The sequence below is a fragment of the Mchenga conophoros genome, linkage group LG3, assembly GCF_057382185.1.
Source record: "Mchenga conophoros isolate Kocher_MC1m ecotype Shallow Benthic linkage group LG3, M_conophoros_male_GT1.1, whole genome shotgun sequence".
Classification (NCBI taxonomy): domain Eukaryota; kingdom Metazoa; phylum Chordata; class Actinopteri; order Cichliformes; family Cichlidae; genus Mchenga; species Mchenga conophoros.
The window spans coordinates 29,532,642-29,550,222 of record NC_140528.1 but is presented as its reverse complement, the minus strand read 5'-3'; the positions used below and the strand labels follow the sequence as shown (position 1 = coordinate 29,550,222).

Sequence of the window (17,581 nt, the reverse complement as noted above, 5' to 3'; positions counted from 1 at the left end):
TCCACTAAAACCTATAAAGAGAGTGATCCTGGAAGAAATGGGGCACACACTAGTGACCTCAACAATTGCAAGACAGCCTTTTCCCCGATGCTCAGATGGGGAAAAAAAGGAAGTTTCATGAAAACATTAGGACTTTATCACCGTTTTATCTGAAAAGTTAATGGTAATATATAACCTAACTGGCTATAAAGAGTAAAAAATTTAGATACAATTTTGATTTTGATGAAAAGGACTGGTGCTATTTTAAAGAGTCACGTCGGCAAAAGTAGATAAATGTTTTAAGAAATCTACATTTTATAGCATTTTGTGAACATACACAAAAAGTGGCCATTTTTGGCAACAAACAAGCTGAGAGAGTTTTATATTTTTTGCTCTCCTTGAACAAAAATAATAGTGCATAATAATCAATGTTGATGTTAATCAATTAGATGTCCCAGACTCTACTATTAATAATACAGCAGTCCCTCGTTTATCGCTGGTGTTACGTTCTAAAAATAACCCGCGGTAGGTGAAATCCATGAAGTAGCCAACTTTATTTTTTACAATTATTACAGATGTTAAGACTGTAAAACCCCTCACTACATGCTTTATACACTTTTCTCAGACAGACATGAACATTTTCACACTTTTCTCTTTTGTTTAAACACTCTTAGAGTTCAAACCTTCGTAGAAACATAAGTCCAGTATTATGGAATGAAACCTAAAGGTGCATTTGAGGGTGCAAAACGTTTCGTCGGCATTGTTGTGTTTGTTTGGGAGAAAACTTACAAACATACAGTACAGCACTTCAGAGTTACACTGCTAGCGAAGATATATGTAAATTCGACAAGCTAAACGCATTCTGTACTGTACAGCAGGAGTCCCGAACCTTTTTGCACCACAGACCACTTTAATGTCAGACAATATTTTCAGGGAACGACCTTTAAGGTGTCGCGGATAAATACAACAAAAGAATTTAAAAAAGAAACTGTGGTATTTTGTAAATATAATAATAAACGTGACTTGAGCTGTGTGCCAACAACAATGACAGTGACATCCTCCTCTCTGCTTCTTAATGCTCTCTGGTCGCTATGGTAACGCGTAAATAGTTCTTTCAAAATAAGACACACAACTACAACCATACATTTCACATCGGAGGATCAACTATCGCAGAACGGTACCAAAGGACTCACGGACCGGGACCGGTCCGTGGGCCTATTAGGGACCGCTCCTGTACAGGAGACACTGGACTAGATTGATTGACAATGGTCTACAGCAATCAGAACGCACAACACGATGTACTGTAAAACAAATAAATAAATCAGCGAAACAGCAAGTGTCGCGGAAGGTGCGCCGCGTTATAGCGAGGGACCACTGTACACTTTTGGCCACGAACAATTTAGGGGATGGTGAATTTTTTTGAACAAACCCAGAGTGTTAAAAACCCCCCACTTAAAACCATTTTTATTTCTCAGCAGCATCAATAGTAACAAAAACGCAATTTAGTTTTCGCTGTCAAAGTCGATTTAACTGAAGTTACGTGTTTCCGGTTACTGTGGAGCTCCACAGTGGCTGCAGCCAGGTGCTCTTGGTTAAAAGACGCGCAGCTGCATTTTGAATTAACTGGAGCTGGCAAAGAGAAGAGTGTTGGAGGCCCGAGTAGAGGGAGTTACAGTCGTCCAATCTGGATATTCTGCCCTCACTAGGGTGTGAAGCTGGTTTCTAGCTTGGCAGATAGCTAACAGGTCCACAATAAACATCCAGGAGTCAGCGGATACGTTTTAGATGTTTACTGTTGAAGCACTGTAAAACTGGTACAGAAACAAAAATAAAATATTACATTTCTGCTGTAATTGCATTTTCTTTACAACATCAAACATTAAGCCATGCACTACAATGTATATAACACATAAACACAAACTTATCCAAACCCTTTCACTGGTTATTAGGCCCACGCATTTAGCGATTAGCTTAATGCTAACACTACATGGGAAATCCCATAGACGGGCTAACGTGTTAGCATCGCGGCCGTTTTACCTCACAAAAGAAAGTTTTCCACACAAACCTCTAAACTGCTACACAAAACTATCGCGGGAAAGCTTACAAAACAGATAGCAACTACTTACAGGCATGTGCTCTCTCAGGCTCAGCAAGAAAAAGTGAACAAAAAGTGGAACAGACAACAGTTTGGCTATAGGACTGTTTTTCACTGGTGAGGTACTACGGCAAGTCTGCTGGTACAAAAAACACACACCCAAATGATCATGCCTGCCTTAAAGGGGCAGCACACTGGATGTAATAAATGCGTGGATAAGCTTTTCAAGGTCCTTTAAAGGAAGGAACGGCTTTGCTTTAGATATCTGACGCAACTGGTAAAAGCTGTTTTTTTATGTTGGTGTAATGCAACTGAAGTAATGTTGTTAAGTCTTTGAACTCATATTCGTTTATTGTCATGACTGTATTTCAGGGCTGGACTGGCCATCGGGCATACCGGGCATTTGCCCAGTGGGCTGCTCGTGATTTTTCGTTTTTATTGGCCGATGGGGTTTTCTTCCTTTTCTTTTTTTAACGGTATAAATGAGTGGTGGTGGATTGGCCAGTTGGTCATGATCGACTCTGGGCTGGACCAATTACAGCCGAGGAGGTCAAACTTTAAAGTTAAGGTGAAAAGGAACGGGATTTGTGCCGTACTACTTCAGCTAGAAAGTTGCTAATTCAATCATGAAACTGATCAATGATCAGCTGATCGGCTTTTCTCTCTGCGCCAGAAAGAGGAAACCAGCGGAGGTCGAATTAAACAACAGCAGCACGTTTAAGCTTGATCAGCTGTTGTTAGAATTTATTTAATATTAATTTCTAGTATCAGCTGATGTTTGCTGGAGCCACAGCTGTAAAGCTGCTGGTCATGATGTCGGTTTGGATATGTGGTGAGAGGGAAAGATGAAGATGAAACCAGGAGATGTCCTTACTGAATCATCAGAGCTGTGATGGAGAAACAGGTTTACCTTTCAGGTGACAGGAATGAGTTGAAGGGAAGTTCTGAACTGTTTCTGTGTGCTACTGTTTAGAATACCAGAATATGGAAGGTGGTGTAGGTTTAAGTTTAATTATAAAGGCTTTAAAGGATTTTTGACTTTTCCTGTAATACCATGGTGGGCCGGTCAAAATGCCCATATTTTGTGCCAGTCCAGCCCTGCTGAATTTGAAGTTATTTTTATTTTTGTATGATACCTGATTTATATTGAATATGACTGAAGTAAACTAAAGTCTAAACTACTTAGTCATTTGTTTAATTGTAATTTAGCATTATATAACTCACATATAAAACTATGAATTGTAATTTTAAATGGTTTAAAAGCATGTAGAATAGCATATGTAGACAAGTACATTTCTCCTTTTTATCAAGAAGCAAAGACAAAAAGGAAAAAAAACTGAATCATTCGTCCCCACCAATGCCAAAACGAAATCTACGCCCTTGCACACAGCTGTGTCCAGCAAGCTCCACCCACTGCTCCTAAAAAGGTGTGGTCAGTGATGGATCTCAGCTTCCCGTGCCCCTCCCCTCCCCTGCAGCCGAGCCACAAACATCCACAGATACACACAGTGTTGTTAACGGTTACTCCACATGCACATGACACTGACACACCTTATATTTGGTCAGACTTACAGAAACAGCCAACAGTGCACTTTCCAAGAACACAGGTTTGTCGGAGTTTATACATTAGCTGTGTGATCATACTGAGAACACACAGGACTCAACAGGCTTCAGTATCAGCTGACAGCATCTTCAGCACCATCTGTTCACTGATGTCCTTCACTGATCAATAATCAAATAAACACATCAAACTGATTGATCAGTGATCAGAGCAGACGGATCAGTGGAGCTGATCCTGATGGCCTCTGCTTATTTCTCGGCCTGATTTTTCCCTGCAGAGGAAACAGAAGAGTCACACCTCACACACACACACACACAAACATGAATGAACTAACTAACCTTTGACTGTGAGCCACACCCTCTTGTATCTCCAGGCCTCCTTGCTGTTGACCTCACATCCGTATCTCCCAGCATCTCCCACTTTGAGGTGTCTCAGGGTCAGACTGAGGTCTCCAGACTTCAGAGCGTCTTCATTCATCTCAGTGCGACCTTTGTAATGGTCGTCCTGTTTGTCGGGCCGGTCAGAGCCGTTCTCATACACGTGGACCTTCATGTATTCTGGTTCATAACATTTCCACACCACTTCACTGTCGTCAGGCAGGTTTTCTGTGGTTTGAAAGGGAAGACAGATGGACTCCGCCCCCTCCTCCTCCTCCACCTGACACTCTGAGAGGACAACAAACAACGTGAGCATGTTAACATTTTACTTGTTATTGATGACACACCAGTCGTGGACTTTATGTTTTTACTTAATCCCCCAGTTTTTATGTTGATTCATAAAAGCTGAATCAACATAAAGCGTCTACAGCCTGTTCATAGCCCAGCATCATCCTTAAACCATTGGCTGTCTGAGTGGTGTGTAGACTCATGTGGGTCTCTGAGATTCTGATGAGGAGAGACAGCATCTATCCAGCTTTGGAAGAAGCATTTAGGGAAATCTGTATGCAACACTGAGACCAGGATGTTTCCGGCTCACACGCCTCTCTGCAGACACCTGCTGCTGTTGTAAAGGTTTCCATCACTCGTCTCATTTTAGGACATTGGGAACGAGCTCAGGGTTTGTTTTTGCAACACTATAGCCGGGCTGATAGAGTCAGAGCTCTGAAGTCTTATGTGTGATTCTCTTACACTCATCTCATCTCATGAACGTCCTCACAATATCTGAACCACTACAAAAATGAATCAAATTTACAGTTTCCCACAAACTTATCTTTGAGCCTGGTTGATGCTTTAACTGCTGACATTTACCAGTTTCTCTCCCACAAACTACTTCAGTCATTACAAACCACTGACTTATCAAACACAATCTGTGAATAAGGATCATCTGCTGCACTGACCTTCGACTTTCAGCTCCACTTTTTTCTCCATCAGGACTTTTCCCTCCCTGCTGTAGGCGGTGCAGGTGTAGGTGTCCCTGTCTGTGTGTGTGGGGTATGTCAGGGTCAGACTGAGGTCTCCAGTCTTCAGCGGGTCTTCAATCATTTCTGTTCGGCTCCTGTAACGTCTGTGCTGTTTTTCAGAGTCTTCCTGATACACGTGGACTATCCTGCCATCTCTGTCCTTCCACACGACTTTATTTACCTGAGACAGGTGAACTGTGGCTTTGCAGGGCAGCTTGGCAGACTTCACACCTGAACCCACCTCCACCTCACGAACTGAAAGAACAACCAAGCACAACATGAGCTGCACAGCATCAGCAGCAAACTTCCTTTGACAGGATGAAGTGAAATGTTTGCAGTAAAACATGTTGGACTGGTTCCAGTCTGAAACGTGTTCCTTTGCTCCATGAAGAGACTGTGCTGTGTTTGGTGTCCAATCAGCAGCAGAGCTGAACTGAACGTGTCTGCCAGATACCACAGAGTCAAAGCTTTCTGCGTCTCATGGTTTCACTCCAGTCAAAGCTGTGAAGAGTGTAAAAGCTCGAGGGAGAGGTGGACGCAGTGTTTCTGTAACACTCATCACACATCTGACTGCACTTACAGTAAACCATGGACAGGGTAACACATGGACCTGCTGTCCTGATGTTACTCTGTGTTTTCTGAAGTCCTGCTTCCAGCCTGGAGATGAGCTTCTTCAATGGTTGTCACAGCTTTTTCTATCCATGGGGCCTTTTTTCTTTAACTATTATAAGACTAATCCATCTGACCAAGAGAAGGATCATCAGAGGGGAGCTGAAACTAACAGGTGTGGTTATTGATTGCACCTAACTGTTATGTTATCAGTCAGTTGCATCATCAGTGGATAGCAGGATGGACACTCCTGCAGGCACTTAGAGCTCAGCGCGTCTCCTCACTACCAGCTTTAGTTACTTTCTGTTAGCCTATTGTTGAAATCTCCCAATCCTTTGAATCTTTGGGCTGAAGGAAGGACAATACTCGGTGTATAAATGCTCAATCAACAATCATTTATTTCCATACAATTCAACACTTATGAGCATTAGAACCATCATGATGGGGAGACATGCCTGCAGAGGGTCACAGCAAGTCTCAAAATGGTGACAGGTTGCTCAGCTTCTTATAGCCTCTAGCGGCCCCCACCTAGTCGTAAAAGCCTAAACATTCACATTCTTTCTCTCTTACTAAGTTATGACCTCGGCTCCTTGTTTCTCTGCTCTCTGTAAGGTGGGGGTCTGTCTCTTCTATTATCGGCACAAGGTCCTCTGCACACAACATTCTCTTCATGACTCAGCAGTATGAAATGTCAAGAAACAGTGTAACACATTCAACAGTGTCGAGTAATACAGGTCAATCCAATAGATCTAATGATTTTCACACTCTTTTAAGTCAGAAGTATAATGCAAACTAAAACTACATACTGATCACACCATCTAAACTAAAGGATAATATATGTCCTACAGCTGTTATCATAATTCAACTACTTTGATTACATATATAAGGTAACATATGGTAACAGAATAATATCACACTATAATGATAATACCAGAAACTTTGGCCCTTCAAACAAAGAGTCGGTCCAGACGTCTTGTACAGGATAACTGGGATCTAACAGTTCTTGGTAACCATCAGTGATGTAAAGATCACTAACAACTCATTCAGGACAGAGACGTCAGCTATGGTGCTGTCAAATCACCAAATCAAACTTTGCTGATTACCTTCAAGGTTCTGATATTTCATCAGATGGTCCAATAAAACACTCACCTTCTTTGTTCTTTAACGTTTTGTATCTACAAGACAGCCATGCAGCAAACATAACAGCCAGAAGAACCACAGGAACCAGGACACCTGAGAGGACTTTGAACCAGACTGCAGAACGAGGAGGAAGTTCTGTGATCGACACAAAACAAACAACCTGAACATCAACCAACAGATTTTTAGAACTTGCCATTAGCATGCATCTGACCTGACAGCACTGACCTGTGACCTTCAGGTCTACATAGGCCTTGTTCCGATCTTGTCCATGCTTGCGGTATGTGCAGGTGTAGGTTCCACTGTCAGAGACTGTGGGCTTCCTCAGAGTGAGGCTGAGGTCTCCAGTCTGCAGAGCCTCGGCTCTCAGTGATGTTCGACTGAAGTAACGAATATTCTGATCTTTAAAATCGTCACCACTCGGCAGACGCACGTGGACCGTTGGGTCCTTGAGCTCCTCACGGTCCCACACTGCTGCTGTGGACTCAATGGTAACATCAGCTTGTACCTGACAGGGCAGCAGGACAGACTCCACCCCCTTATACACCTCCACCCCTGAGGCATGCTGGGAACCTGAGGATAAAAATATAAAGCAGGTGAGTGCTGTGATTTTGTAACAGCTGAGAGACACAGGACATCAGGTAAAGTTCCAAAGAGTTTCCCGATGGTTCACAGATGAACTAAACAGGTAAAGAGGAGCTGACTGAGTCAACAACCAGGAAAGTGAGTGACTGAGTAGAAGCAGACGTCCTCATGTGCAAACATGTCAGCCTGTCTGACTCTGAGCCGTCCCTCTGATGGACACAGCTCTGATGCTGGAACATTTTGTGGATTTGTGTGTGACATGTATACCTATATAACTATATAGACTATCTATCTATGTGCACTGAACATAGATATTTTAACTTTCACGCAGAGTCTTAAGCACATGGTTTATTAAGGGGGTACAGTAACAGTTGATGTACGGGGAGATTTCTCCTGAGTAACTCAACCTCCCCAATACACACTCGTCTTTCATGCAGCACAACCAAAACAGTTACACTGTATGCGTGTCTGTGATTATGTCATACGATATAATCTCACACACACACACACACACACACACACACACACACACACACACACACACACACACACACACACACACACACACACACAGTGAATTTCCTTTCAGTGTGGAGATGATGCAGCAGAATTTAGCTTTGTGTTGGGTTCTGATGAAAAACAATCAGTAAGGTTTCGTTTGTATATTTACAACAATTAATGCAAAATGAATCAGAATAATCTGAAGGAAGCTGACAAATATGTAAAAGATGCCACTGTGACATGAAACAGGTGAACAGCAGAGATGCAGTTTGTTCACAATAAGTTCAATATGACCTAATGTTATATTAACAAAGTTACCATTGAAATGTTAAGATACTGAAGTAAAAAACTGAAGACACTTACTTCAACCTTCAAATATAAACAGCTTCTAAACAAACTGCTGTGATGTTGTGTTTCATGAGTCATCAACCTGTTCTTCATGAGCTGCTTCAAAATGAATAAAACACTGAGATCTGAGTGAATGTGTGTCAGTGCTTTATTCATGATGAACTAAAACCTCACTGAGCTTCATAGTTCTCAGTTATTTGAGCCACATGGTGGGATCCACCCTGCATCACCCGAGCAGGGAGGGCTTCATTCAGCAGGACAGAGAGCAGACATCAGTGCACTGCATATATAATAACCTGTGTGTGTGTGTGCGCACATGCGTGCAGAGTATCAGAGCAGCTTTCTTACCGAGTAAGAGGAGCATCAGCATCAGTGGCATCTTCATAAATCTGATCCTCAGTCAGACACACGCAGCAGCACTGCAGACACACCCAGAGGCTGCTGCACAAACACCAGCTTACTTTCACTTTCATTTTCATGCAAGGGTTAAAAATGATTGATTTTTAGTTTGAGATTTATTATTATTGTTGTTTTTCTGTCCTGTTCAGCAGCTTTAGAAGGAGAATTATGATCTGAATGCTTCGTCAGTTTATTTATCTTGTATGTGAATAAATAATATGTATTGTGTAACAGTGTTTGAGCTGACAGGCTGGGAGGGGCAGATTATCAAGAAGAAAGAACAAGCTAGAGTGAGAAAGAGAAAGAGAAAAGAGGGAAAATGTGCAGTAAAGCTGTTCAGAGGCTCTGAAAGCTAAAATCATCTGAGAGTCCCGATCAAAAGTTTAAGACTGCTTGAAAAATGTCAAAAAATCCTGTTTTGCTTGGTTGGATCTTAACAAGGTTCCAAGTAGAGCTTCAACATGCAACAAGAAGAAATGGGAGGAAACAGTTTTTGAGCCTGCAATTTATTTAAAACAATGCTTAAACTGAAACAGGCGGTTTTACAGCTGATCAAAAGTGAAACTGAACAGGAACATGCAACAATGTAACTATGACATAAACATGAACCTGAACAGTGAAAAGCTCTGTGATGTGATGTGACTGGGCATGAAGGCAAAACAGACAACCTGACAAGGAATGAACAGAAACACAGAGACTAAATGCACACAAGGAGGTGATCAGGGGAAGTAGAAACACACGAGGAAACAGCTGACTGGAATACAACTGATGACCAACGTTCCCTCTAATGTTTCATGTGTCTGAACACACAAACTGAGCGTCCCTTGGACCACTGTGAGCAACAGCAGACGTGTGCACTGTGGTCACGCCAGCATCCAATCCATCCAAGTTACATGTTTATTAAAATAATCAAATTACAGCATTTATGTTAGACTACTTTTAATTAACTGCTTCAGCCCACTTACAATGAAAATAAAATCTTGTTCCTGACCTGTGCAGCATGTTAACACTATTGGAAGTAAAAATAACTTGAACTCCAATTTTGAAAACACAGCTTTATTATTATTTTTTTCTTAATCTTTAAATATAGTAAACATACCTTGTGTGCCACAGACTGCTCCCAAACACGAGGGGACAAGTAATACCTCTAAAACACTTAAGTTGGCTTTATTAAACGTTAGATCTCTAGCTGGGAAAACATTTTTAATTAATGATTTAATCACTGAGCACAGCCTTGATTTTATGTTTTTAACTGAAACTTGGTTGGACCAAAGTAACAGTGGAGCTGTTCTCATCGAGACGACCCCTCCTAACTACAGTTTTATCAGTGAGGCCAGGGTGAGCAGGAGAGGAGGAGGGGTTGCTGTCTTATTTAATGAATCATTTCAATGTAAGCAGCTATCTCCTGGAAGTTTTCAGTCTTTTGAATATGTGGCTTTACAGCTGAAGGCCCCATCCAAAGTTGTGTTTCTTAATGTTTACAGGCCTCCCAAATACTGCACAGACTTTTTTAATGACCTCAGTGAACTGCTGTCTGTGATCTGTGTTGATTTTGACTGTGTAATTATTGCTGGGGATTTTAACATCCATGTGGACAACCCTCAGGACAAAGGGACTAAAGACCTGAGTAACACTCTGGGCAACTTTGGGCTGACTCAGCATGTAACAGAGGCCACACATAATAGAGGACACACTCTTGACCTACTGATCTCCAAAGGCCTGAGCATTTCAAAGGTCACTGTGTCTGATGTGGGCCTGTCTGATCATTACTGTGTTTTCTTTGAAAGTAAAATCTCAGCCCACACAAATATATCACCAACAGTGATCACAAAACGGTGTATAACTGAACACAGTAGTGAGATCTTTAACCAGGTCTTCCCATTAACACCTGACCTGTCCAGAGGGTCAGTCAATGAGCTCGTCAATAGCTTCAATGCTAACATGTTAAATGTAATGGACACTATTGCTCCCATTAAGGTGAAGGTTATCTCTGGAAGGAAAAAGTCTCCATGGAGAAACTCCACACTGGTGAAAAAAGAAAAAAGAGAGTGTAGGAAAGCTGAGCGCAGATGGAGAAAAACAAACCTCCAGGTTCATTATGACATCTATAAAGAGAAACTTCACAATTATAATTTACAACTGAGGAATGCAAGGAGGTCCTACTTCTCTGACATCATCACTAAAAACAGCCATAATGCTCGGGTCTTATTTTCTACAGTTGACAGGCTAACAAACCCTCCTGTGTCAGTGGCAGCTGAACTTCATTCGACCATGGCCTGCAATGACTTTGCCAAATTCTTCACTGAAAAAATCCAAAAAATTAGACAAGCAATTGGTACATCAACAGCAGATCCAGGATATGTACTGTGTCCACCAAAAAACTGTTTAAACACCATGAAACAGTTTCAACCTATTAACAGCAAAGACCTGGAGGACATCTTAGGTCAGCTGAACTCCTCCTCCTGCTGTTTAGATGTCCTGCCAACAAGTTTTTTCAAAAAGGTCTCAAAGACTTTAGAGTCAGACCTGTTACAGATCGTCAACTTTTCTTTATTATCAGGTGTGTTTCCAGAACCACTAAAAACTGCTGTAATCAAACCTATACTGAAAAAGGACAATCTTGACAAGACACAAATGAACAACTACAGGCCGATCTCAAATCTCCCATTTTTAAGTAAGATCATTGAAAAAGCAGTTTCTCAACAGTTCAGTTACTTCTTAAAACAGAATAATTGCTACGATGCCTTCCAGTCAGGTTTTAGACAGAACCACAGCACTGAAACCGCTCTGACCAAAGTGTTTAATGACATATGTCTGAATACAGACAGTGGAAAAATGTCAGTCCTAGTTTTACTGGATCTCAGTGCAGCATTTGATACAGTTGACCACAACATATTACTCAAATGACTGGAGAACTGGACAGGTCTTTCAGGAACTGTACTAAACTGGTTCAAAACATACGTAGAAAACAGGAAATACTTTGTATCAATAGGTAACTTCACATCTGAGCAGACAAGTATCACATGTGGAGTTCCCCAAGGTTCCATCTTGGGACCCCCTCTGTTTAACATCTACATGCTCCCACTGGCACAGATTATAAACAACAACAAAATAAACTATCACAGCTATGCAGATGACACACAAATATATATCACAATGTCACCAGGAGACCGAGGCCCTGTACAGGCTCTTGGTAAATGCATTGAGGAAATCAATGACTGGTTGTGCCACAATTTTCTCCAGCTAAACAAAAACAAAACTGAGGTAATAGTCTTTGGCGCCAAAGAAAAACGATTACAGGTCACCAGAGAACTTCAATCTATACATCTAAAAACCACAAACCAGGCGAGAAATTTGGGTGTAGTGATGGATGCAGACCTAAACTTAGAAAAACACATTAAGACAATAACAAAGTCAGCTTACTATCACCTCAAGAATATATCAAGGATAAAAGATCTGATGTCTCAACAGGACCTGGAAAAACTAGTCCATGCATTCATCTTTAGTAGGCTTGATTACTGTAACAGCATCTTTACAGGTCTACCTAAAAAATCAGTCAGACAACTACAGCTCATTCAGAACTCTGCTGCTCGAGTCCTCACTAAGACCAAAAAAGTGGACCACATCAGTCCAGCTCTGAGGTCTTTACACTGGCTGCCTGTCCGTCAGAGGATAGACTTTAAAGTTCTGATGCTGGTCTATAAAGCTCTGAATGGTTTAGGACCAAAATACATCAGTGACCTCCTGACCCAGTATGAACCTTCCAGATCCCTCAGGTCATCTGGATCCGGTCTTTTATCAGTTCCCAGAGTCAGAACCAGACACGGAGAAGCTGCATTCAGCTTTTATGCTCCTTATATCTGGAACAAACTCCCAGAAAGCCTCAGATCAGCTGAAACACTCAGTTTATTTAAATCCAGGTTGAAGACTCACCTGTTCTCAGCTGCATTTGAATAAAGCACCAAATCCACACTGTTAAGCTTAAATTTCAAAACTTACATTAACTACTGATCTTATCTATTTCTGATTTTATCTGTTTTGATTTTATATACTGTTTTGTTTGTTTGTTTGTTTGTTTGTTTGTTTGTTTGTTTGTTTGTTTGTTTGTTTGTTTGTTTGTTTGTTTGTTAAGTGGGTTTAGAGCTCTGGGTAGCTCCCCAGCTGGGTCTAGACTGGGTCTAGAGAGTATTTTAAATTCAGGGAATTTAAAATAGAAAGTAGCTCGTCCACAGAAGGACTGGTAGCTCCCCTTACGATAAGGGTTCAGATCGCGCGAACAGGTGTGAAATGTGTGTGTTTAGTTAGTTTGTTTGTTTGCTTGTTTTAATCAATTTTAAATCATGCTTTTTATTTGTTTTTGTTTCTAATGTCTCTGTAAAGCACTTTGAATCACCTTGTTGTTGAATTGTGCTATACAAATAAATTTGCCTTGCCTTGCCTTGCCTTAAATAGTATCATCAACATCAGTACATCTGTACATCAGTTGAAAAGCTGCATCAAAAATTCAAGTAAGGAGTTACTTGTCCAATGAAGCCTTCAATAGGTGGACTTCATTTTTAAAGCAAAAATCTGAGTAATTTTCAAGAAGCGACATTTGTGAATGAAAAATTTTGCAACTATAAACAAGTTGTTAATCCCAAATTCTATTTTCTTATTTTCTGTTTGTAGGCCAAATCTAATTACTTGAAAGGTTAGAGAAGGGCAGTCAATATTTTTAGAGGTTAACCAGGACTGAAAATCATCCCACAAACATCTGGAACTCTCACATGAATAAAAAAGGTGCTCTGTAGTCTCAATATCACTGTTGCAAAAAGTGTGTTCGTATCTATACTGAATTTCTTGTGAAGACAGTCGTTGGACGGGTATATGGCATTTAAGATTTTAAAGTGATTTTCTTTTGCTTTTGGTGGAATTGGAAAAGAAAGATACTCAGTCAAAAACCTCGAGTTATAATCTTTAAACAAATATTTTCTTTTTAATTGAGAAGGAAAAAGTTGTTTGGTTAGAATTTTGCATGTCTTTCCTTCAAATTGATGATCATCAATAATTAGGGACGGCTCACAAATTATAGAGGAAGAACAGGTTAAACTGGCTTTAGCCATCTGAATCATTGCAGGGGGAATGGCTTTCACAACTGTAATGAATTTACTCTGAGTACATGATAAGCCATAATTATCTATGAATTTATTATATGATAATAATAAATATATATTTTAATATTTAATTTAAATAAATACTTATTTTCCACCCTGATTTATGAATAAATTCTTTACAAATCCTACCATGTGGATTCATGGATTTTTTTTTCACATTCTGTCTCTCACAGTTGAAGTGTACCTCTGGTGCAAATTACTGACCTCTGTCATCATTTTAGGAGGGGGAACTTGCACAATCGGTGGCTGACTAAATACTTTTTTGCCCCACTGTATATATATAATAATAAAAACTGCAAAGCTAAACTTAACCCTGGTTAACCCTGGTAGTTGATTGATTGATTGATTGATTGGTAATTTATTTCAACATGTGAACAATATACAAGTACATTTAGAAAAGAAATGAGAGAAAAAAAATATACTATACAAATTACATACAAAAAAACATTCTGATTAATTTACATGTTGAAAGGGAGTGGGAAGAAGTATACACTTATTTAATCCCACCCCTGTCCCATAAATTATCAGTTAATATTTAGTCAGCTTCCTTACTGATATAATTTGTAATAAAAATAGTGAACAGATTTCTGATATACTATATACTATAATATCACATCATGAATTTTTTGTTTGTTTGTTTTTAAATAGAGACATTCACTTAATTTAAATATTTTCCTTTTCTTTATAGATCGAGAAGATCATATTTTTATAACTCTTTTTGAACAGTTTTATGTTTGGACATTGCTTTAATTCCATATTCAGTTTGTTCCATAGTTTCACTCCTTGAACAGAAACACAAAAGCCTTTTCTTGTAGTACGTACCTTCATTGTTTTGAAGTTACAAAAACCCCTTAAATTATAACTTCCTTCTTTCAAAAAAAAACATACTCTGAATATTACCTGGCAGTTCTTTATTTTTTGCTTTGAATAGAATTTGTGCTGTTTGGAATTTCACTATATCATCAATTTTCAATATTTCAGACTGCAAAAATAGTGAGTTTGTATGTTCCCTATAACCTGCATTGTGGATGATTCGAATTGCTTTCTTTTGAAGAGTAAAAAGTGAATGTAATGTGGTTTTATAGTTATTGCCCCAGACCTCTGCACAATAGCTTAAGTATGGTGAAACCAGTGAACAGTAGAGAATATGAAGTGATGTTCTGTCGAATACCTGTTTTGCCTTGTTTAGTACTGCAATGCTTCGTGATACTTTGGAATGAATATATCTTATGTGAGCTCTCCAGTTAAGTTTTTCATCAGTTAACCCTTAACCCTGGTAGTTTGCCCTGGTTCAGCTTTGACAAAGTTGTCATCTTGTACCCTGTCAGAGCCCTGTATGCTTGCAGAGACCCCTACAGTAGGGCAACATGCAAATGTCCAAACCTTTGTGTTTTAGCTTTATTTATGTCTTACACAGCATCCAACTCTTTAGCTGACTTAATAACTTCAGCTAAAGTGAATAGTTAGTCTAATTCATTAGTGCAGCATTACTGGATCACCTCTGTTTGAAGTGATATAACGTGATGTACAACTATCACTGAAACAGCAAACTTTGTAAATAAACAAACAACACTTCTCACAAAATGTGTTCTTTATACCTGACTGTATACCTTCAAGCCTGTAGTTATATTTATTATCAGTTAGAGCCCCTCCTCATTGTTCTTCTTTGGTGCAACCCTATAAATACAGTGTACCCCTTTTGCCTCTCCCCTTTTCTACAATTCCCCAGTGGGAGACGTGGGTAATTCGTATGGGACTCATGGAGCATCTCTCTATGAGCACTCAGTGCTTTAAACAGTTCGTCTCAGTTTAACCAGCAGCCTTCACACCACACATCACACAGACATGGAAACTTCAAACCCTCAGACTGAAGACACCATCGGAAATAAATAGATTGTGATGAAGATGAAGAACTGGACCAGTTTGCTGTGGTTTCTTCTGTTCCTGTCAGAAATAAGAGTCTGGCAGCACTTTGCTCTCCTTCCACATGTTTAAGGAGGAAGTGAAGACGAGTGAGTGAGTCGTCTTCCTCTGTGGGCCCAACATCAGGCAGCAGCCACGTATTTGTAAAAACCCAGCACACTGCTTCAGAAACACTGAGTCCAGGTGACCAGAGTCATGTGATCAGTGAGGTCTTCACTCAGGACGTCACTGCTTCAGGACCTGATTCGGAGGTTTATAAGGACGTGGATCATTGGTGTTGTGTGAGAGCTGGTGAACCATGGGGAACATAAATAAAAGCCAGGCCATCAGCAATTTACCTCTCAGTTCTAAAACCTACATAATACACTATACATATAGTTATATGGGTTATAGTATGTTATAAATAAATGTAGCTTCACGCTGCACTTCATATGTTTTTCCACTAGATGGCAGCACAGAGGCCTGTGTTGGAAAGCTTTGAGTAATGAAACGTTTTCAATCCAAGCTTCAGAAAGCTTCATGTGATCATCAAGGAAGCAACCAGGAAATATCTGCTGTGTGTAAAAACAGCAACACAAGAATCCAGGATGAAGACAAGAAACTCAAAGCTCACACACAAAACAGGCGGAGCTAATTTTGTGACGTGTTTCTGTAAAAACACCACAGAAGTGAATCATCAAAGTTTCCATGTGAGCTGATGATGCTGCTGCAGAGTTTCTGTGAACCTCCTGTGACCCCGCCTCCTCATACAGAGACATCTTATTGGCTTTATTCATTCTGCTCAGCACAGACGTGCTGCACCCTGGATCCCAACAAGAGCTCCAGTTGGATCCAGTTTGATCCAGTTTCTGCAGTAAATCTAATGACGGGCGTCTGTCTCTCCTTAAGCTTTTCTGCCCACAAGGAGAGCTCTGCCTCCTGCCGCTCACGGGTCGTGTCATTCTGTCAGGCATGTCGTGTGTGGAGGTGAGGAAGACATGACCCAAACGCTGGACTCACGGTGCAGGATAATGGTGTTAATGGTGTTTTATTGTAGGTAGGCTGGATGAACAGAACATGAACTGAAATGACTGACTGGGTGACTGAACTGAACATACATGCGGAGAGACAACATCAACATCAATGACACAACAAAGAACTGGAGGAAACTGAGGACTTAAATACACAGACTGATGCGGATGATAATGAGAGACCGGTGAGTACACAGCTGAACATAATCTGGCTAACGACATGAGAGACGAGCTGATACGGGAAAAACAGGAAGTGAGAACAACATTGATGTGGCAAAATAAACTGAACATGAACAAACTGAAACCACTGGGTCAATGACCCAGCAACCCTGACAGCTGCATTGCTGGCTGATCCCAAAAGGTTGATTCTGCTCATCTGGACGTTTTCAGTGGGAGAAACGTTTGGTCACTGATCCAGGTGACTTCTTCAGTCTTAGCTGACTGCAGGTTTCCAACCTTATAAACAGCACATTTGCACAATGATTGAAACTAGCAGCAGTGGTACCTGATATATATTATAGTAATAAAATACATAGACATATATAATACATACTAATGATGAAGGAACTGAGCTCACAGTCCATTTTTCATTTAGTGAACTTCTCAGTTTATTTTGGGGGGCTCAGAAATGCTCACTCTGTTTGTACATCACTTATTGTCAGCAATAGACTCATTCTGCTTTGTGGAAATAAACATGTGACATTATTTCCTGTGTTTTTGATGCAGCGTTTTATCAAACTAGAGCTGCATGATAAACAATGAAACGGCTTCTAAAAGTTTGACGTCAAAGAATAGAATGAATAGAATAGAATGCCTTTATTGTCACTATACAGTTGTACAATGAGATACAGAGCATCTCTGTCACCAAATTCCAGCATATTC

At 40.3% G+C, this 17,581-nt stretch overlaps 1 protein-coding gene across 2 annotated transcripts; it reads right to left on the bottom strand.

The window, feature by feature from the left end:
• Positions 1-1,754: 1,754 nt before the first annotated feature.
• On the bottom strand, positions 1,755-8,608 carry LOC146578048 (uncharacterized). 2 transcript variants are annotated; one of them, XR_014889900.1, is made up of 7 exons: positions 8,563-8,608; positions 7,009-7,353; positions 6,793-6,918; positions 4,972-5,289; positions 3,974-4,300; positions 2,106-3,906; positions 1,755-1,790 (listed from the first exon to the last, which is right to left on the bottom strand). XR_014889900.1 is itself a non-coding variant. In XM_085256731.1 (6 exons), exons 1-6 carry the CDS (start codon positions 8,597-8,599, stop codon positions 3,884-3,886), a joined length of 1,176 nt encoding a protein of 391 aa, XP_085112857.1. In that variant the 5' UTR covers positions 8,600-8,608; the 3' UTR covers positions 1,755-3,883. The 2 variants fall into 2 exon arrangements, 1 of the variants encoding a protein (XP_085112857.1); XM_085256731.1 differs by having other exon boundaries at positions 1,755-3,906.
• Between the last annotated feature and the right edge of the window lie 8,973 nt (positions 8,609-17,581).